This window comes from Eriocheir sinensis, chromosome 27, assembly GCF_024679095.1.
Source record: "Eriocheir sinensis breed Jianghai 21 chromosome 27, ASM2467909v1, whole genome shotgun sequence".
Lineage (NCBI taxonomy): Eukaryota > Metazoa > Arthropoda > Malacostraca > Decapoda > Varunidae > Eriocheir > Eriocheir sinensis.
The window spans coordinates 10,240,905-10,260,904 of NC_066535.1; the positions used below are offsets into that span (position 1 = coordinate 10,240,905).

Below are 20,000 nucleotides of genomic sequence, written 5' to 3' on the forward strand. Positions count from 1 at the left end.
ATTCTTTATCATTATTTTCATTCTTATTATTTCCTTTTTTATTTCTTTTCATATTCCCACTTCATTTTTTTCCTCTTATAATCTCCATTTTTTTAAAACTTTTTTGTTTAGTGATTCAGTTTTATATTTCTGTTCCCTTTTTCCTTTTTTTTTCAATCTCGTTCTTTAGCATTCTTTATTTTCATTCTTATTATTTCCTTTTTTATTTCTATTCATATTCCCACTCCTTTCTTTTTTTCCTATAATTTTTTTTATTTTCTTATTTTTTTCACTTGTTATTTTCATTATTATTATTTCTTTTTTATTTCTATTCATATTCCCATTCCTTTCTTTTTTTCCTATCATTTTTTATATTTTCTTATTTTTTTTCACTTTTTTTGTCTAGTGATTCATTTTAGATTTCTGTTCCCTTTTTCCTTTTTTTTTTCAATCATTCATTTTAGATTTCTGTTCCCTTTTTCCTTTTATTTTTCAATCTCATTCTTTGTCATTCTTTATTTCCATTCTTATTATTTCCTTTTTTATTCCTATTTTACTTATTTTTTCTCCATTTCCTCCTTTATTTTCATTCCTATTACTTCCTTATTTATTCCTATTTTACTTCTTTTTTCTGCATTTCCTCCTTTATTTTCCTTCTTATTATTTCCTTTTTTATTCCTATTTTACTTTTTTTCTCCTTTTCCTCCTTTATTTTCATTCAAATTTCTTTTTTTATTCCTATTTTACTTATTTTTTCTCCATTTCCTCCTTTATTTTTATTCCTCTTACTTCCTTTTTTATTTCTATTCATATTTCCACTCCATTTTTTTCCTCTCTTCTCTCTTCGTCCTTTCAATATTATCTTTCATATATATATACACACCATTATTATTATTATTATTATTATTATTATTATTATTATTATTATTATTATTATTATTATTATTGTTGTTATTATTTTTTATCGGCCTCATCACTTGTTATCTTTAATCTTATCCGTCCACTTACGTTCCTTTATCACTGTTTTGGTTCGCTTATCTTCCTCATTGTCGGTTACTATTTTTTGTGACCCTCTTACAGAAATATTAATGGGCCCTCCTCCTCCTCCTCCTCCTCCCCCCCCTCCTCCCCCTCCTCCTCCTCCTCCTCCTCCTCCTCTTTATTCGTCTTATTTGCTTCTTGTTTTTTCCATATCTCATTATCTTTTATCTCCGTCTAATAAAGTGTCGATTATGCAATTGTGGATAAGTGTTTTTCTTTAATATTTTCTTTCAATTCTTTTTTTCTTTTATTATCTTTACTTTCTCCTTTATGTCTTTATTTATCTATTTTTTCCTCTTTCTCCTATTCTCTTATTTCTTTTTCTTTCTCCTTTATTTCTGTATTTCTTTATTTTTTCGTTTATCTCTATTTCTTATTTTCTTTATTTTTTTCCTCCCTCTTCGTGCATCTGTGTTTTCTTCATCTTTTTTCCATTCTTCTTTTATCTCTCCAACTTTTCTCTCTTTCCCTTCCCTTCGTCGCCATTATCTTCCTCTCCCATCTCTCCTCCATCCCTTTCATCACCATCAACAACAGCTGGCACCCTATCTCCTTTTTTTTTTGTCCCTTTGTTATCTCCTCTTTTTATTCTTTCATGTACTCGTTTTACTCCTATTTATCCCATCTTCCTCTTCTTTTCACCCTTCATTATCTTCTCTTACTCCTCCTCCTCCTCATTCCACTTCTTTTTTTTTCTTCCTCAACATCTCCTCTCAGCTTCCCGTCTCTTCATCTCCCCATTATTTCCTTTTTTTCATTTCTATTCATTCCCCGACTCCATTTTTTTCTATATCTCCTCTCTTCGTTCCTTCATTATCCCATTTTTCTTTCAATACTCCTCTTACACGTATATTTCTTCCATCTTCTGTTTCCCCTCTATCTAATTATCCTTGTCAGCCCTTCTTTTTTTTCCCTTCGTTTCTTCCTTCCGTCCTTGTCATCTCCTTCCTTCCTCCGTCTTCCTCCCCTCTCGTCCCTCTATTTCATTTCTCATCTCAGTTCCTCCCCTCCTCCATCCCCTTCTTTCTTGACATTCTCATTTATCTCCTCCTTCTCTTCCCTTCCTCGCCTCTTTGGTATTATCCTGTTTCTCATCCCGTCCCTATTCTTGTCTATCCCTTCTATCCTTCTTTTTTTTATCCAATTTTCTTATCTTTAATACCTCATTCGTGTCTATCCCCCCTTCTTTATCTACTTCCTTTTCTTCCTGTCTTTCATTTATTATACCCATTTTTTATTCTTTCTTCCTCTTCTTCCTTGCCTTCGTTCTTTTATTCTTATTCCTTATTCTTTTAACTTTATTTCGTGTTTCCTCTGTTCCATTTTCGCTGTTCCTCTCCTTCCTCTTTTCCGTCCTTCCTCATCACCCTTCAGTCATCTAATTTCTTATCTCTGTTTACTCTCCTGTTTTTCTATTCTGTTTGTCCCCTCTTCTTTCCTTCCTTCCCTTCTTTCCCTTTTCCTTCATTCCTTATCCCTTTAACTTTTTATTCTCCGTCCTTTTTCCTTAACCTAACTTTTATTTTCTCTTCCGTCCTTTTTCCTTCCCTTTTGCTTCTCCCGTTTATTCGCTTTTCTCAGCCCATTCCATCTGTCTTCCCTTCCTTCCACCCTTCCTTCCCTTCCTGCCTCCACCCTTCCTTCGTTCCCAACACATTTTCATCTTCCTCCAATCCACCTTCCTTCCCTTCGTCTCCTGCTGTCATATTTCTGTCTCTTCCATCCGTTCCTCACCCCATCCTTCCTCCCTTCCTTCGTTCCCTACACCTTCACCTCCCTCCAATCCTCCTTCCTTCCCTTCGCCTCTCCTGCTCCCTGGTCCATCGCTGCACCCTGCCGCTGCTGCCTCACCCAACCGGCAGCTCAGGGCGGAAAAGTTATCGTACGGCACTGAGGGAGGCGAAGCAGGAGGAGGAGGAGGAGGATGAAAGTGGAAGAGGAGGAAGACAGGGGGGTGTTATCGTACCGTTGGCAGATGCACTGTAATAATTATCTTTCTTCTTCCTCTTCTTTCCTCTTTCCTTCTTCCTTTCATCTTCCTCGTGTTTTTCTCTGTCTTTCTGTGTTTGTTTTTTTTGCTTTTCATCCTCCTCCTCCTCTTGGTTTGTATGTTTTGTTTTTTTATATATATTCTTGGGATTCTCCTTTTGTTGTGTCCTTTCTCATTTCCTGTTGTTTCTATTTTTCTTTTCTTGGTCTTTGTCTCTCCTTCCTTTCTTTCCTTCTTCCCTTCTTCCTCAGTTTTAAGTTTTTTTTCCTTTCTCATTTATCTTCCTGCTTTTCTCTTTTGCCTTATTCTCATTTCCTGTTGTTCCTCCTTTTTCCTTCTCTTGTTATTGGTCTTTCCGTCTTCTTCCTTTCCTTACTTTTCTCTTTTTCTTTTCTGCTTCCTCGTGGTTTTCTGTTTTTCTTTCTTATTTACTTTCCTCATTTTCTCTTATCTCTTCTCATTTCCTGTTGTTCCTCCCTCTTCTCTTGTTCTTTGTCTCTCCGTCTTCTTCTTTTCCTTTCTTTTCTCTTCTTTCCTGCTTCCTCGTGGTTTTCTGTTTTTTTTTCTTATTTACTTTCCTTATTTTCCCTTATCTTTTCTCATTTCCTGTTGTTTCTCCCTCTTCTCTTGTTCTTTGTCTCTCCGTCTTCTTCTTTTCCTTTCTTTTCTCTTCTTTCCTGCTTCCTCGTGGTTTTCTGTTTTTTTTTCTTATTTACTTTCCTTATTTTATCTTTTCTTTTCTCATTTCTTGTTGTTCCTCCTTTTTATCTCTTGTTCTTTGTCTCTCCGTCTTCTTCTTTTCCTTTCTTTTCTCTTCTTTCCTGCTTCCTCGTGGTTTTCTGTTTTTCTTTCTCATTTACTTTCTTTCTTTTATCTTATCTTTTCTCATTTCTTGTTCCTCCTTTTTATCTCTTGTTTTTGGTCTTTCCGTCTTCTTCCTTTCCTTTCTTTTCTCTTCTTTCCTGCTCCCTCGTGGTTTTCTGTTTTTCTTTCTTATTTACTTTCCTTCTTTTATCTTTTATCATTTTCTGTTCCACCTTTTTACTCTTGTTTTTTGTCTTTCCATCTTCCTTTATTTTCTTTTTTCTTTCCTTTATCCTTCGTACGGTTTTGTTTTTCTTATTCTTTCTCACATACTTTCCTTCTTTTTTCTTTTCCGTCTTTTCTTTATTTCCTGTTATTCAATTTTCTTCTTTCTGCTCTTTGTCTCTTTCCTTCTTCCTTTCATCTTTTCCTGCTTCCTCACGGTTTTCTCTCATTTTCCTTTCTCCTTTTTCTTCTGCTTTTCCTTCTCCTTCCTCTTCATGTTTTACTTCTTCCCTCCATTAACTTTTTTCCTTGTGTTTTTTGTCTATCCTTCCTCCTCTTTTTCCTCCTCTCCTCGCGGTTGTGTAATTTTCCTTTTCCATTTACTTTCCTTCCTTCTGCCTTCCCTTCTCCATCTTCATCTTTTACTTCCTCTTCCCTTCTTTTTTTTTCCTTTCGTCTCGCTTCGTCTTGCAATTTTCCTCTTTTGCTCCTCGCGTTCTTTGTCTTTTCTCTTATTTCCTTTCTCATTTACCTTCCTTCTGCCTTTCCTTCTTCATCTACATCTTTTACTTGCTCCTCCTCTTCCCTTCTTTTTTTTTCCCTTCGTCTCTTCGTCTTCTCACTTTTCCTCTTTTGCTCCTCGCGTTCTTCGTCTTTTCTCTTATTTTCCTTTCTCATTTACCTTCCTTCTGCCTTTCCTTCTTCATCTACATCTTTTACTTGCTCCTCCTCTTCCCTTCTTTTTTTTTCCCTTCGTCTCTCTTCGTCTTCTCACTTTTCCTCTTTTCCTCCTCGTGTTCTTTGTCTTTTCTCTTATTTCCTTTCTCATTTACCTTCCTTCTGCCTTTCCTTCTTCATCTACATCTTTTACTTGCTCCTCCTTCTCCCTTTTTTTTTTTTTTTTTCATTTCGTCTCGGTTCGTCGTCTTCCCTCACTTTTCTTTTTTTCCTTCTCCTTTATCTTCATCTTTTACTTCGTCTTTCGCTTCGTTTTTCCTCCTCTTCCTCCTCTTCCTTTTTTCAGTTCTCATGGTTTTCTAACTTTCCCTTCTCATTTACCTTCCTTTCCCTTCATCTTCATCCTTTACTTCCTCCTTCTCCTCCCTTCTTTCTTTCCCCTCGTCTTTTCGTTTATCGCTTCGTCTCCTCTCCATTAATTCCCTTTTTTTTCTCCCTGGCTCTCATTGTCATTCCGTTCCTACAAGCGATGTGTCTCGAAAGCCAATCAGCCGAGATCAGAATAATAGTTAGGTTTTATCATACTTGTCGAGTCTTAGTATTACTCTTCTTTTCTTCTATGTTTTCCTTTCATTGTCAGGTTCCTTTCAGTATCATCTCCCTCCTCCTCCTCCTCCTCCCCCTCCTCCTCGTCGACGCACAATTAATTTTCTAGTATTGGGCGAAAATTAAAGCTGCCGCCGCCGCCGCCAATACAATATCATCAGCAGGAACAACACCGTGGAAGCTGTAATGCAATCAGGCCCGTGTGTGTGTGTGTGTGTGTGTGTGTGTGTGTGTGTGTGTGTGTGTGTGTGAGAGAGAGAGGGGGGTGGAACTACTGTTTTGCATAATGCTGCAAACATCTTTATTTTCTTTTGCATATTCTATTTACTAAGTGATTCTGACAAAGGTGGACGGACGTGAGAAATTTACCCGTGTTTTCTCTTGTTGCAGGTGATGGGCGTGCGGGCGTGGGCGCGCGGGGGGGCGTGGGCGTGATGGTGGGGCGCCCGTAATGCGCGAGTCACCCCTGGAGGGAGCCACCGCCCCCCGGAACAAGCAGGCGCCCTCGAGCCTCAGCGGGGCGACTGCTGGCTCCGCGGGTGCCTCCACCCACCCACACCCACACCAGCCTCCCGCCCACCACCACCACCACCGCCCCCATCATCATCACAACAACCACAATCACCAACAGCCTAACAAACATCATCACCATCACTACCATCACCACGCCAACAAGCACCATCATCAACAGTCGCAGCCGCAACAAAACTACCAGAACTCGAAGGCTCCCAGCGGCGGCGCCTACCAGCAGGGTAAGCATAAGGGCCTCCCCTTCCCACAGCAGGGCAAGCACCAGCACCACCACCAGCACCACCACCCGCAGCCCCCGCCCCCGCAGCCCCCGCCCCCGCAGCCCGCCAAGCCGCAGGCACAGCTCCAGCAGCAGAAGCCGGCGCACCAGCCCTCCACCCCGCCCAAGCCGTACCAGCGACAGCAAGGCTCCCCCTCCCCTGCCCCCCCTCCCCCGCAGCACAGAGGGCCTCCTGGCCAGTCAGGCCAACAACAACAGCAGCAGCAGCCGCAGCCCCAGCAGCCGCCGCCCCAGCAGCCGCCTCAGCAGCCGCCGCAATCGCAGCAGCAGCCGCAGTCGCAGCCGCAGAAGCAGCCGAAGCCTCAGCAGTCCCCCGGCGCCCCGCAGCAAGGCCCCGGCGCCCCGCAGCAAGGCCCCGGCACGGGCGGTCCCCGGCAGCAAGCGCCAAACTTCGAGTATGACGACCAGGAGTGGGACGTGGGCGTGGGCGACCTGATCATTGACCTGGACGCCGACATCGCCCAGGCCGACCGTGGGAGGATGAGCTCCGCCGCCCCGCCCCCGCAGCACCACCACCACCACCATCACCATCACCATCACCACCACCACGCCAACGCATCGTCATCCACATCGCCCAGCGGCGCCAGCGGTGGCGTCAGCGGCACCCCCACCTCCAGCGGGCCTCAGCAGCAGCAGACGCAGCAGTCGCAGCAGCAGACGCCGGAGGACAAACACAGCCTCAAGATGAAGATTAAACGGACGAAACCAACGACCAAGAACAGCGAAGCCAAACACGAGATTGTCAAGAGTGACATGGGTCCCGGCCCCCCCCACCAGGCCCCCCCGACCCCCATGCAGCAGCAGCACCACCAGCAGCTGCACCAACAGCACCCCCCCATGCCCCAGCAGCAGCCCCCGCAGCAGCAACAGCCGCACGGGGCGCCGCCACACCAACCCCCACCCCCGCAGGCCGCCCCTCAGCAGTCGCAGCAAAACAACAGCGGTCCACTGCCCTCCACGCCGCCCACCCTCCACCACAACGGCGCCCACATCAAGCTGGAGCCCGGCACCGGTGGCCTCGGCGGCGTCAACAGCACCGGCGGCGGCAGCACCGGCGGCAGCGGCAACAACAACAATAACAACAGCAGCGGCGGCGGCGTCATGACCAACAGCACCACCACCGGCACCACCACCACGCCGGAGATGAACGGCCGGGCGCCGCCTCGCTCGCAGCCCCACGTGCGCGCCACCCACAAGAAGGACAAACGCCGCCACGACCTTAACGGCACGACGTCCCCCCCGCCCCCCCAGCCCCAGCCCTTGGCGTCGTCCCCGCGGCCGCTCCCCAACCCCGCCCTGACGCCGGCAATACCTCCTTCTGCCGCTGTCGTCGCCGCCGCCGCCGCTGCTGCCTCCGCCCCCACCTCCGTCACCCTCACCTCCGCCCCCTCCCCAGCGGCAGTCGTGGTGACGGCGGCGGCGGGGATGGGTCCGGGGGCGTCCCCCCCTCTGGCCGCCGTGAAGTTGGAGCCCCGTGCCCCCAACTCCTCCCCCAGCAGGGCCACCACGCCGCTCACGCACTTCCCCATCAAGAGCGACACGCCGCCCCCCGCCAAGCGCCCCAAACCGGTGAGTACCCGAACCCTCAGGGGGCGCGATCCCCGCTTGTGTTGCATGTTATCCCGCCCCCTCCCATGGGCGTGTCGGGCTCACTGACACCGGCCTCACCCAGGAGTCACCCCCTCCCCCTCCTTTACAAGCCCCGCCTGCCACTCTTTTTCCGCCACTTCCGGCCAGGGCCACTTAGCCTCTTGCATCACCAATCACGCGGCAGCGGCGGCGGCAGCGCACAATTAGTCAGCGCCGCGCCTCTCCGCTGGGTGGTCATGTTCATTACACGGCCGGCGAGGGGAGAGAGAGGGCCCTGCAACACCATACACCCTCTCCTCTCACCCCTCCTCACCCTCTTCCCCTCTTCCAGCCCCCCCCCCACCCTTCTCCCCTCTCCCAGCTCACACTTGTCACCCCATTAAAATCAGTCTGCCCCTCGCCTCGCCTCGCCGCGGGCCACCAGCTGCAGGGTGGGGGGGAGAGGGTTGTGGGGGGCTGTGGTGATTTATCAGGATATTAAGCGGCTGGAAGAGCGGCGAAAGGCGATCCAATCTTGCTGCCGCTGATCAGGATGGGATGGGATGGCAAGGGGGTGGGGGGTTGAAGGGGGAGGGGAGGGAAGCAAGGGTTCACAACGACCACAATGCAGCGTGTTTCTACTAGGCCAAAAAAGGGGGGAGGGGGGGCGTTAATTAGCATACAGGTGTGTGTGTGTGTGTGTGTGTGTGTGTGTGTGTGTGTGTGTAGTTAAATGTTACGTGAAATTACTCCTGTGTTCGTGCGTGTTGGTTCTTTTCTTATCATTTTTATTCCTATTATTATCTTTTTTTATTGTCCTCCATCTGTTGTATATTTTATTTCCTGGACTGATGCTCATTTTATTTTTTATTTTATTTTCTTCCTGTTGTCTTTTCCTTTCCTGTCTTGTCTTTTCCTTTTTTCTTGTCCGGTTTTTTCCTTTCCCTTCCTGTCTTTTCCTTTCCTGTCCTGTTCTATCTTTTCCTTTCCTTTCCTTTCCTGTCTTCCTTTCTTTTCCTTTCCTTTCCTTTCCTTTCTTTTCCTTTCCTGTTTCTTCCTTTCCTGTCCTGTTCTATCTTTTCCTTTCCTTTCCTGTCTTCCTTTCCTTTCCTTTCCTTTCCTGTCCTGTCTTTTCCTTTCCTTTCCTGTCTTCCTTTCCCTTCCGTTCCTTTCCTTTCCTTTCCTGTCCTGTCCTGTCTTTTCCTTTCCTGTCCTGTCTTTTCCTTTCCTTTCCTTTCCTTGCCTCACGGAACCACTTGCCATGATCGCTTTCACATCTGCCGGAATAACACTTCAACCCTCCACTCCCTCCCCCCTAACCTCCCCCTGCCTCTTCCCTCCCCCCTTAACCCCCCTCTATCTCTCCCCCTTCCCTCTTACCTCCCTCTGCCTGTTTCCTCCATCCTTCTCCTTCCTTGTTCCCCCCCCCCCACACCCTATTTTGAGTGCGGTTATGTTTCTCCTTTAATTTCCTTTCCTTTCTCTTACTTTCTTTTCATAAAAACATAAGAACATAAGAACGTAAGGAGTCTGCAAGAGGCCGGTTGGCGTATACAAGGCAGCTCCTGTACACTCAACCCCACCTTACCTCACCATCCATGGCTTTATCTAACCTCTTCTTGAATGTATCTATGGTGTTGGCGCTCACAACATGGCTCCCAAGCCTGTTCCATTCATCTACCACTCTATTGGTGAACCAATTCTTGCCTATGTCTTTGTTGAATCTGAATTTGTCTAACTTGAAACCATTGCTACGCGTTCTACCTGGCTCTTTTACTATCAAAATCTTATTGACATCCCCTTTGTTAAAGCTCTTCATCCATTTATAGACTTCGATCAAGTCTCCTCGCAACCTTCGCCTTTCTAGAGAGTGTAAATTTAACTGCTTCAGCCTGTCTTCATAAGGCAAGTTTCTCACCCCCTGAATCATCTTTGTCATCCTCCTCTGTACAGATTCTAACATCTTGATATCCATTCTATAGTAGGGGGACCAGAACTGAACTGCATAATCGAGATGAGGTCTAACTAGTGCTAAGTAAAGTTTGAGGATGACTTCAGCGCTCCTATTGCTCACGCCCCTTGAGATGAAACCTAGTACTCTGTTTGCCCGATTTTTAGCCTGAATGCATTGAGCCCTAGGACGGAGGTCAGCGCTCACTAGGACTCCTAAGTCTCTCTCACGCCCAGACCTGCTTAGAGGAGTGCCATTTAGGGAGTAATTGTGTGAGGGATTATTCCTACCTACACTCAGAATGCTACACTTCCCGACATTGAATTCCATCTGCCACTTCCCCGCCCAATCATATAGTCTGTCAAGCTCATCCTGGAGAACGCTAGCGTCCCTGTCTGATTGGATTACTCTACCGATCTTGGTATCATCTGCGAACTTACTGACATCACTGCTAATTCCTGTGTCCAATCCTCCTCTTTCTGTCTTCCCCTTGCCCCTCTTCCCCCTTCTTTCGCCACTTTTTTATTTTATTTAGGAGGTTGCATTTTTCTTTTCATTCCTCTCCTCCTTTCCTTTTCTTTCCTCTACTTTCCTTTCTCTTACCTTCCTCCTCTTCCTTTCCTCCTTCGTTTCCGCTTTCAACTTCTCCTCCTCCTCCTGCTCCTCCTCCTCCTCTTCCACTTCACATTCTCATTCATCTCATCTTTCGTTTATTTCCACTTCCTCCTACTCTTCCCCTTCTTCCTCCTCCTCCTCCTCCAACTCTTGCTCCTCACAGTTAAATAATGTTCGCCAATATCAGTGAAGGATGTTAAAATAGAAAAGGAAAACGAAGAATGTAAGAAGCTTATCATTGGCGAGCAAAAAAGAAATAGAATAATAATGAAAAGAAATTGACGTGGGTAGGAACGAAAAGTGGATAAGTAGGAAGAGAAGTGTGGTAGGTAGAAAAAAAATGTGGTAGGTAGGAAGAAAGGTGAATAGGTAGGAATGAAAGTGTGATAGGAAGAAAACTGTGGTAGGTAGGAAGACAAATGTGGTAGATAGGAAGAAAAATGTGGTAGGTAGGAAGACAAGTGTGGTAGGTAGGAAGAAAAATGTGGTTGATAGGAAGACAAGTGTGGTAGGTAGGAAGAAAAGTGGGTAAGTAGGAAAAATTGTGTGGAATGGAAGAAAAAAGTATGTAAGTAGAAAGAAAAGTAGAGTAAGTAGGAACCAAAGGAAATAAAAACAACAACGCCAATTAACACACACACACACACACACACACACACACACACACACACACACACACACACACACACACACACACACACACGAGGATAAAAGAGTTAAAAAAAAAAGGAAAAGAAAAAAAGACGCGACTTAATGAGAATCCGCGAATAAAAAAAATTAAAAAAAGAAGAAGGAAAGAAAGAGAAAAAAGAGCATCATCAAAGACGTTTAATTAATGAGGAGCAACTTAAAATGAGAGAGAAAAAGAAAGAAAAAAAAAAGAATTAAAGCTGCCCCAGAGAGAGAGAGAGAGAGAGAGAGAGAGAGAGAGAGAGAGAGAACAGGAGCGCGCGCTAGTGCAAAAAAATAAGGTAATATTGTGCAGGTGAACTTTTTTTTTTTTTTTACCTGTCGGAGTATATACACAGGTGAGACTGTATTATCAGCGCGTTGGACAGGTGTTAGCGCGGCCAGGTGCGAGAGGAACCATCACAGGGGGAGGGGGAAGGGGGGAGAGGGGGGAGGGAGAAGAGGGCGAAGGGAAGTGAGAGATGGGGAAGGAGAGAAAAAATAATGAAGTGGACAGAATTGAAGGATGGAAGAAGAGAGAAAAAGGGAGAAAGGAGAGGAAAGGGAGAGGCGTGAAGGAAAGTAAAAGAGAGAGGGTGGGAAAGAATTGATGATAGAAGAAAGGGAAATGAAAGAGAAAGAAGACTAAGGGGACATAATTGAAGGATGGGAGAAGAGGGAAAAGAGGAGAAAGGAGAGAAAGGGGAGAGGAGTGAAGGAAAGTGAATAGAGAGAGGGGGAAAAAGAATTGATGATAGAAGAAAGGGAAGTGAGAGAGAAAGAAGAATGAAGGGATAAAAGTGAAGGATGGAAGAAGAGAGAGAAAAGGTGAGAAAGAGAGGAAAGAGAAGAGAGGAATATAACAGCCAATGGAGAGAAAAGGAGAGAGATAAGATAAGAGGAGGAGAAAAGTTTGTGGAAGAGATAACGAAGTAGAGGGAAGAGGAGGAAAGGTAACCAAGAGAGAGAGAGAGAGAGAGAGAGAGAGAGAGAGAGAGAGAGAGAGAGAGAGAGAGATGTGGGAAGGAAAGGAATAAAGAAGAACGATTTAAGGGAAGTTGAGAAAGGTAGAACGGAAAGGGAAGAGGAGTGTAGGAGGAAAGGTGAAGTCATTAAGGTAGGTAAGTGAGGTAAGGGGGGAAAGGCCAGGGAGTGCATGGAGGAGGAGGAGGAAGGGAGATAATGGGAGGGAAGGAGTTAAGGAAGGAGGAACAGCTTAGGGAAGGGAGAGGAGAGAGAGGAGGAGGAGGAGGAGGAGGAGGAGGAGGAGGAGGAGGAGGAGGAGGAGGACGGCAGTTTTGGTTGTTCCGAGAGACAGTAAGTGCTAGTTGGGGAGAGATAATGGGAGAGGAGGAGGAGGAGGAGGAATACATAGGAAGAACAGACACCAGAAGACCTATCGGTCTATGGCGAGGGTGTCTGTTTACTACCGCTACTACTAGTAATCTACGTGTGGTAGGACAGGACAGAATAGATGAAGGCTCCTCCCCACGCAACTCTCCCTCCGGCAACGTACCGGCAGGAAATAGTTAGAAGAGAACACCATGTACCTTTAAGGAAGAAAGGGACATGGAAATTTTACAGTAAAGAGAGGAATAAGAGGAAATTACTACCTTTAAGAGGAACACAAAGGAACACAAAGGAAGGACAAACAACAGCAGACTTGATGGTCCTTAGGAAACTGTTTGTGACAAGCTACACTAACTATCGAACCAAAGGTGGAAGATGGAGGAGGAGGAGGAGGAGGAGGAGGGGGGAAAGGAAGAATCAAAAGAAGAAAAAAAGGAAGTGTGGAGGAGACAGAATTAAGGAGGAAGGAATGCTGGGTAAAGGAGGAAGGGGAAGAGGATAAAAAAGGAGGAGGGGGAGAAGGAGGATGGAAGGAAAAATTAAAAGAAGAAAAAAAGGAAGTGTGGAGGAGACATAAATGAGGAGGAAGGAATGTTAGGTAAAGGAGGAAAGGGAAGAGAATGAAAAAAAATTGGGAGATAAAAAGAAAAAAGAAAGATCGTAAAGTAAATATAAGAAGAAAATGAGCGTTGAGAAAATGTGAAATGGAAAAGGAAGAAAAAGGAAGAGAATGAAAATGGGGAAAGAAAAAGAAAAAGCGTAGAGTAAATGTGAAATGGAAAAGAAGATGGAAGAGGATGAAAAATGGAAAGATAAAAAGAAAAACAGCGTAGAGAAAATGTGAAATGGAAAAGAAGATGGAAGAGGAAAAAAATGGGGAGATGAAAGGAAAGTGTAGAGAAAATATGAGAAGGAAAAGAAAGAGGAGGAAAAAGGTTGTGGAGATAAAAATAAAAATAGCGTAGAAAAAATATTAGAAGAAAGGAAAAGGATAAGGACGAAAAAAATTGAGATGAAAAGAAAAAAATCATGGAAAAGAAAATATGAAAAGGAATGGAAGAAAAGGAAGAACTTGGATAACACAAAAAGAAAATGAAAGAAAACTGGAATGAAGACGAAGGAGGAGGAGAAGGAAGGAATATTATAACAAAAGAGGAAAGAAAAAAACAAAACAGTAAGGAAGAGGGAAAAAAGAGAAAGTAAGAAGAAAAAAGAGAGAGAGAGAGAGAGAGAGAGAGAGAGAGAGAGAGAGAGAGAGAGAGAGAGAGAGTAAAGGAGTGTTGTGAGATGGAGAAGAGATGAGAAGGAAGAAGCGAATGAGGAAGGGAGAGAGGGAGGGTTGAATTAAATTAGGAGGAGGAGGAAGAGGAGGAGGAAAGTGCCAAATAGAAAGGAGAAAAGAGAGCCTTAAGGAGGAGGGAGCAAGAGGAGGAAGAGGAGGAGGAGGAGGAGGAAGAATCAACTTTTCCTACCCGGCGATTGAACAGCTGTGTGTGTGTGTGTGTGTGTGTGTGTGTGTGTGTGTGTGTGTAAGCGTGGGGTCCAAATGCGATTATCTAAGGTATTTGCTGCACCTCATTCGTGGAAGTGGTTTTTTTTTCGCTTTTTTTTCTTTTTCTTTTTTTCTTTTCAGAGGAAGAGTGTGTGTGTGTGTGTGTGTGTGTGTGTGTGTGTGTGTGTGTGTGTGTGTGTGTGTGTGTGTGTGTGTGTGTGTGTGTGTTTTATCAGACAAAAGCGTGTGTGTTCAGTGTGTGTGAGAGAGAGAGAGAGAGAGAGAGAGAGAGAGAGAGAGAGAGGAGGGTGGGGGAACTGCACCATCAAATAAAACGAAACACACACACACACACACACACACACACACACGAACTCCCACTGTCTCTTCCTCTCACTCTCCCTCCCTCCCACACACACACACACACACACACACACACACACACACACACACACACACACACACACACACATACTCATCCCCAGGTGTTACGGGATCATTAGTGAGCCCTACACAGGTAATTAGGCACACCTTTAATTAGCACTTACCTGGCGCATTAATGATGGAGAGAGAGAGAGAGAGAGAGAGAGAGAGGGGAAGTGTTTTTTTGGGGAATGGGGAAAGTGTGAAGGGTCAATAGTGGAGGAAACAAAGAGAGAGAGAGAGAGAGAGAGAGAGAGAGAGAGAGAGAGAGAGAGAGAGAGAGAGAGAGAATGAAAGCAACGAAGTATGAACTATAAAATTAAAGCCGGCGATGTAAAGAATAGAATTAAATAAAAAAGAAAAAAAAAAGCTAAAAGAAAGGGAAAAAAATTTAGAGAGAAACACGAGCAATAAATAAAGGTTACCAACAGCAAAAAGAAAGAAAATAATAAAAGAAAAGAAGGAATGTAATAAAAAGACGAGAAAGTAAAAAAAAAAAGCGAAGTGAAATTACAGAGAAAAAGATTAATGAAATTCCACACATAAAGAAAATAATAAAAATACGTTGAAAGCAAAACGGAGAAGAATAAAAATGTTTAATAAAAGAAAGAATAAACAAGCGGAGGGAGAAAATATAAAACCAACCAAAAGAAAAGAAGAAAAAGAAAAAGACTTAGAAAACGAAACGAAAAAAAACACGTAGAGAAAAAAAAAGAAAAAAAAAGATGAAATTTGAAATAAAGATCATTCCCTCGACTGGTCTGGTGGAGGAGGAGGAGGAGGAGGAGGAGGAATGGGAGGAATGGGCAAGAAGGAGGCAACCCACACCCACACTCTCACACCCACACGCACCCATTTCCACCCTTACACTCTCCCTCCGTAAGGCCGAAAATTGGAAGGCCGAGGGCGGGATGTGAGATACGCCCTTCTTCCCTGAGCTTTGGGGGATTGGTTGGTTCTTTTTTTATCTTTTCTTTTTATTTCGTTTTTTTTCTCTTCCTCCCTCTTTCCTCTTTCGTCGGTTCGTTCATTCTTTTCTTTCTCTGTGATTGGTATGTTTTTCAGAAATTTTCGTGAGGTTAGGAAAGGGGAGCGTGTTACCGTGATCAACATTTTATTTGGAAGGAAAGAGGAAGGAAGGGGAGGATGGGGAGGGGAGGGAAGGGATGGGGGAGAGAAGGGAGTGAAAGGGGAAGGAAAAAAAAAAGATAGTTAAGTTCGTCTTCATCACTATCCGTCTCTCCATCCGGTTGTCTGTTTGTTTGTATGTATGTTTGTCTGACGTGTGTGTGTGTGTGTGTGTGTGTGTGTGTGTGTGTGTCGTTTATGCTTCCTCGCGTGCGTGTTCGATGTTATGCAAGTCTGTGTGTGTGTGTGTGTGTGTGTGTGTGTGTGTGTGTGTGTGTGTGTGTGTGTGTGTGTTCCAAATTCTTCTTTTTGTGTTTTTCAGTCCGTCCTTCATCACCTCAACTTTATCCTGGTTTTTTATTGTTTTTTTCTTTCTTTGTCTCTTTCCGTCCGCCTGTTTTTTTTATGCTGTGTGTGTGTCTATGTGTGTGTGTGTGTGTGTGTGTGTGTGTGTGTGTGTGTGTTCTGTGTATGTGTGTTCTTTCATGTTTGTTTTTCGGGGCGTTTTTCTCAACTTTTTTTTTTACATCGACCTTTCTGTCTGTCTGTCTTTCTCTTCGTCTGTTAGTCTGTCAGTGTTAGCATTCCCATTTAAAGTCTGCTATTACGTAACTATTCTCTTTCTCTTTTTATTTATTTACTCACCACACAATCTTTCCCTTCCATTTCTCCTACCCCTTTGTTTCTCCTCATTTTGTTCACTCATTTTCCCCACCATCAGATATTTTCTCTTCCGTTTCACTTCCTCCTCCTCCTTTTCCTCCTTTTACCCTCTTATCTCGAGTAATTTGTTTTCTATTTTAACGTCACTTCATTTCCAAGGCTTCACCCTCCATCCTCCTCCTCCTCCTCCTCACCTCTTCAATCCCCTCCTCCTCTTTCCTCTTTCCTCTTTAAGCTTTCCCGCTCCTCTTTCCTCCTCTAATTCTTATCCTCTCTCCTCTTTCCTTCCTCTTGCTCTTTGCTCTAATCTCTTGCTATTCCATTTTCATTTTTCATTCTTATTTCCCTTTTTATTCTCTTTCATTCTCTTAACTTTCCTCTCCTCTCCTTCCTCTTCCTCGTTTCATACTTTAAAATCTTTTCTATTCCACTTTTATTTTTCATTTTTATTTTCCTTATTATTCTCTTTCATTCTCTTAACTTTCCTCTCCTTCCTCTTCCTCGTTTCAGTTTTATACTCTTAAATCTTTTCTGTATCACTTTCATTTTTCATTCGTATTTCCTTTTTTATTCTTAACTTTCTTTTCTTCTTCCCCCTCTTCCTCGTTTTATCCTCATCCATCACTGTCTTCTTCTTTCCTCTTTGTTAACTATCTTCATCCATTATCATTCTTCTCTCTTCGTACCATCTTCATCACTTTTCTTTCATACTTTTCTCATCTACTTTCCTTCACTTCCCTCCTTCGTAGTTCCTCACTTCCTCTGTATCTTCTTCCTCCGTGTCCTTTCTTTTCTTTTACCTTCCTCTGTTTCATTTTCGTCTTTCCCTTTCTTCCTCTTCTCTTTCCCCTTTCACACTTTTCTCATCAACTTTCCTTCACTTCCCTCCTTCGTTCTTCCTTACTTCCCCTGTTTCTTCTCTTTTCTTCCGCGTCCTTTCTTTTCTTTTACCTTCCTCTGTTTCATTTTCGTATTTCCCTTTCTTTCTCTTCTCTTTCCCCATTCACACTTTTCTCATCAACTTTCCTTCATTTCCCTTCTTCGTCCTTCCTTATTTCCCCGGTTTCTTCTCTTCTTCCGCGTCCTTTCTTTTCTTTTTCCTTCCTGTTTCATTTTCATCTCCCTTTCTTCAACTTCTTCCCCTCTTTCCTTTCTCCGCGTCTTTCTCTTCCATTTTTATCTTCCCCTCCTCTTCCTCTCATCCTTCCTCCCCTCCTTTCACTCTCCTCCTTTGTCTTTACTTTCATCTTCTATTACTTGTTCATTTTCAGCGCTCCTTACCTACCTCCTCTTCCCCTCTTCCTCCTCCTCCTCCTCCTCCTCTTTCTCCTCTTCCACGTCCTTACTTCCATTTTCATCATCCCCGCTCCCTGCCTCTCATCCCTTTCCCCCTCTTTCCTCCCTCCTCCTCCTCCTCCTCCTCCTCCTCCTCCTCCTCCTTCTCCATTATGGCTTCCGGCGTCGTGTTAGAAGTTCACTAATTAACTTCAACAACATTATCGCCACGAGGCTGCATGGAACAATTATTATTTTTTTTTTATCTGCTGTTTTGTTTATTTATTTATTTCACTTTATTTGTTCCATTCTTTCATATGTCCGTTATTCTCTCTCTCTCTCTCTCTCTCTCTCTCTCTCTCTCTCTCTCTCGTGTATTGATAATCGGTAAATCAGATTCCTTTCCTCCCAATATCCGGTCTTCTCTCCCCTTCTCTCCTCCTCCTCCTCCTCCTCCTCCTCCTCTTCTTCTTCCTCCTCTCTCCTTTATCTTTCCGTCTCCTCGCCCTTCCTTCGTCTCATCCTCTTCATCTCCCTTTCGTCTCCCCTACTCTCCTCTCTTCATCTTCCCTCCCTTCCCCTCACTCCCTCTTTTTCTCTCATTCTCTCCCTATGCAGTGGTAATGGAAAGAGGAGGAGGAGGAGGAGTGAGTGATGGGCTGACTGATGTGTGTTTATTTTGTGGGGAAAGGCGGAGGAGGAAGAAGAGGAGGAGGAGGAGTAGGTTGGTTGTGGTTGTGGTCCCTTCCCTTCTTCCTTTTCCCTCCCTTCTCTTTTCCTTTCCTTTCTCTTCTCTTCCTTTCCTTTCTCTTCTCTTCCCTTCCCTTCCCTTCTCTTCCCTTCCCTTCCCTTCCCTCATCACCTTTATCTCTTATTCAGTTCCTCTTTTTTTACTCTTCCATGTTGGTACCTCTTTTATCATCCTGCGCTCTCTCTCTCTCTCTCTCTCTCTCTCTCTCTCTCTCTCTCTCTCTCTCTCTCTCGTTCATGTCTTTTGTCTTTTTCTTTTCTTCCTCGTCCTCGTCTCTCCTTTCTTTGTCTCACCCTTCGTCCATTCCCAATTTCTTATCGTGCTTTCCTCCTCCTCCTCCTCCTCCTCCTCCCTTCCTCCTCTTCTTCTTCTTCTTCCTCCTCCTCCTGTTCACCCAACCTTCTCCTGTAACTTATTTTTCAGTTTTTCTTTTCTTTCGTTCGTTTTTTTTTTTTGTTACATTTTCATCCTTTTATACTTTTTTTTTTGTACGGCATGTGTCTGTGAGAGAGAGAGAGAGAGAGAGAGAGAGAGCGGGGAAAACGAAGAAAACCAAATTATTTTCCATTTTTATTCTCGAACTTTTTGGGCGATTTTGTTCCCCAGTTCAGAGAGAGAGAGAGAGAGAGAGAGAGAGAGAGAGAGAGAGAGAGTTCCTTTGTTTGGACGTTAGGTGTTTCTTCCTCTTCCTTTGTTGTCTTCTTCCCTTGGCTCGTCTCCATACCTGAAGGGGGACAGGTAAACATACGAGAGAGAGAGAGAGAGAGAGAGAGAGAGAGAGAGAGAGAGAGAGAGAGAGAGAGAGAATAAATAAGAGATGTGGAAGGGAAGAAAGGGGAAGGAAAGGAATAAAGAAGAATGATTTAACGGAAAGTGAGGAAGGAAGATGAACAGAAAGGGAATAGGAGGAATAAAGAAATTGCATAGAAGGAAGAGAAAGAGGAGGAAAGAAGGAAAGGGGAGAGAACAGAATGGGAAAAGGAGGGAATCGGAGAAGGTGCAGAGGAAGAGGAAAGAGGGAAAGGGGAGAGAACAGAAAGGGAAGAAGAGGGAATAGGGGGAGGTGCTTAGAAGGAAGAGGAGGAGGAGGAGGAAAGAAGAAAAGGGTCGAAAACACACACACACACACACACACACACACACACACACACACACACACACACACACACAGGAAAAGAGGAGAAAGGAAAAGGGTGAGATAAGGAAGGGAAGGAAATGAAAAGAGAAATAGAGAGAAAGGTAGAAAGAATACAATAAATGTGAAGCCAGTAACACACACACACACACACACACGCACACACAATGGACAGGTATACACGCCCTTCTCGTTGACAGGTGACCCACGTTTACCTGGTCATCTTGTCGTCCAGGTATCGTCCAGGTAAAACTTTTGGCTCGCGTTGAAGGTTGGATGAGATGTGAGTCAAGTTTGGTGGGCTAACTTTTTTTTTTCTTTGCTCACTTTTTTTTTTCTTTTTCTTTAATCTCTTTTTCTCTCGCCTATAATCACGTGTGTGTCAAATTTTGCTTCTTGTTTTCTGGTGATTTGTTGATTTGTTTTATCTTTTTTTTGTGGTAATTTGTTTTGTGTAAATTATGTCTGGTATTTGTTTTGTTTTTTGTTGCTGTATATTTGTTTTCTCATTAGGTCTTGTGTGCATGCTAATTCTTTTTCTTTATTCTTTTCTGCTAATGAATGTGTTTGTTTGCTTTTCTTAGTCATGGTTTATTCTTTTCTTAATTCTTTTTTCCAATATTTTCTTTTCTGTTAATTCATTTTTTTGTGTGTTTTGTTTTCTCCTTTTAATCGTGTTTTCTGAGCCTTTTATTTTTTCTGGTAGTGATTTTGTCTTCTGTATTAAAGGTTTGTTTACTTACCTCTACTTCTTTTTAGCGTTTTTTTTTCTAATATTTTTTTTAATTCTTTTTTGTTTTGTTTTGTATTTTGTTTTCTTCTTTTAATCATGTTTTCTGATCCTT

General features: G+C 43.8%; 1 protein-coding gene and 1 long non-coding RNA gene across 8 annotated transcripts in view; both read left to right on the forward strand.

Annotated features, from left to right (window-relative positions):
* The window catches only part of LOC127004116 (trithorax group protein osa-like), a 278,016-nt gene that overhangs the window by 222,423 nt on the left and 35,593 nt on the right, over window positions 1–20,000 (forward strand). For all 7 annotated transcript variants that reach the window (XM_050871498.1, XM_050871500.1, XM_050871502.1 and 4 more), the window contains one exon: window positions 5,714–7,703. In XM_050871498.1, the coding sequence (XP_050727455.1) occupies window positions 5,775–7,703 (1,929 nt within the window). In that variant the 5' untranslated portion in view covers window positions 5,714–5,774. The remainder of the gene's footprint in view (window positions 1–5,713; window positions 7,704–20,000) is intronic.
* LOC127004118 (uncharacterized) lies at window positions 7,710–11,014 on the forward strand. The gene is made up of 2 exons (XR_007757632.1): window positions 7,710–10,676; window positions 10,719–11,014. It is a non-coding gene; the product is annotated as an uncharacterized LOC127004118 (long non-coding RNA).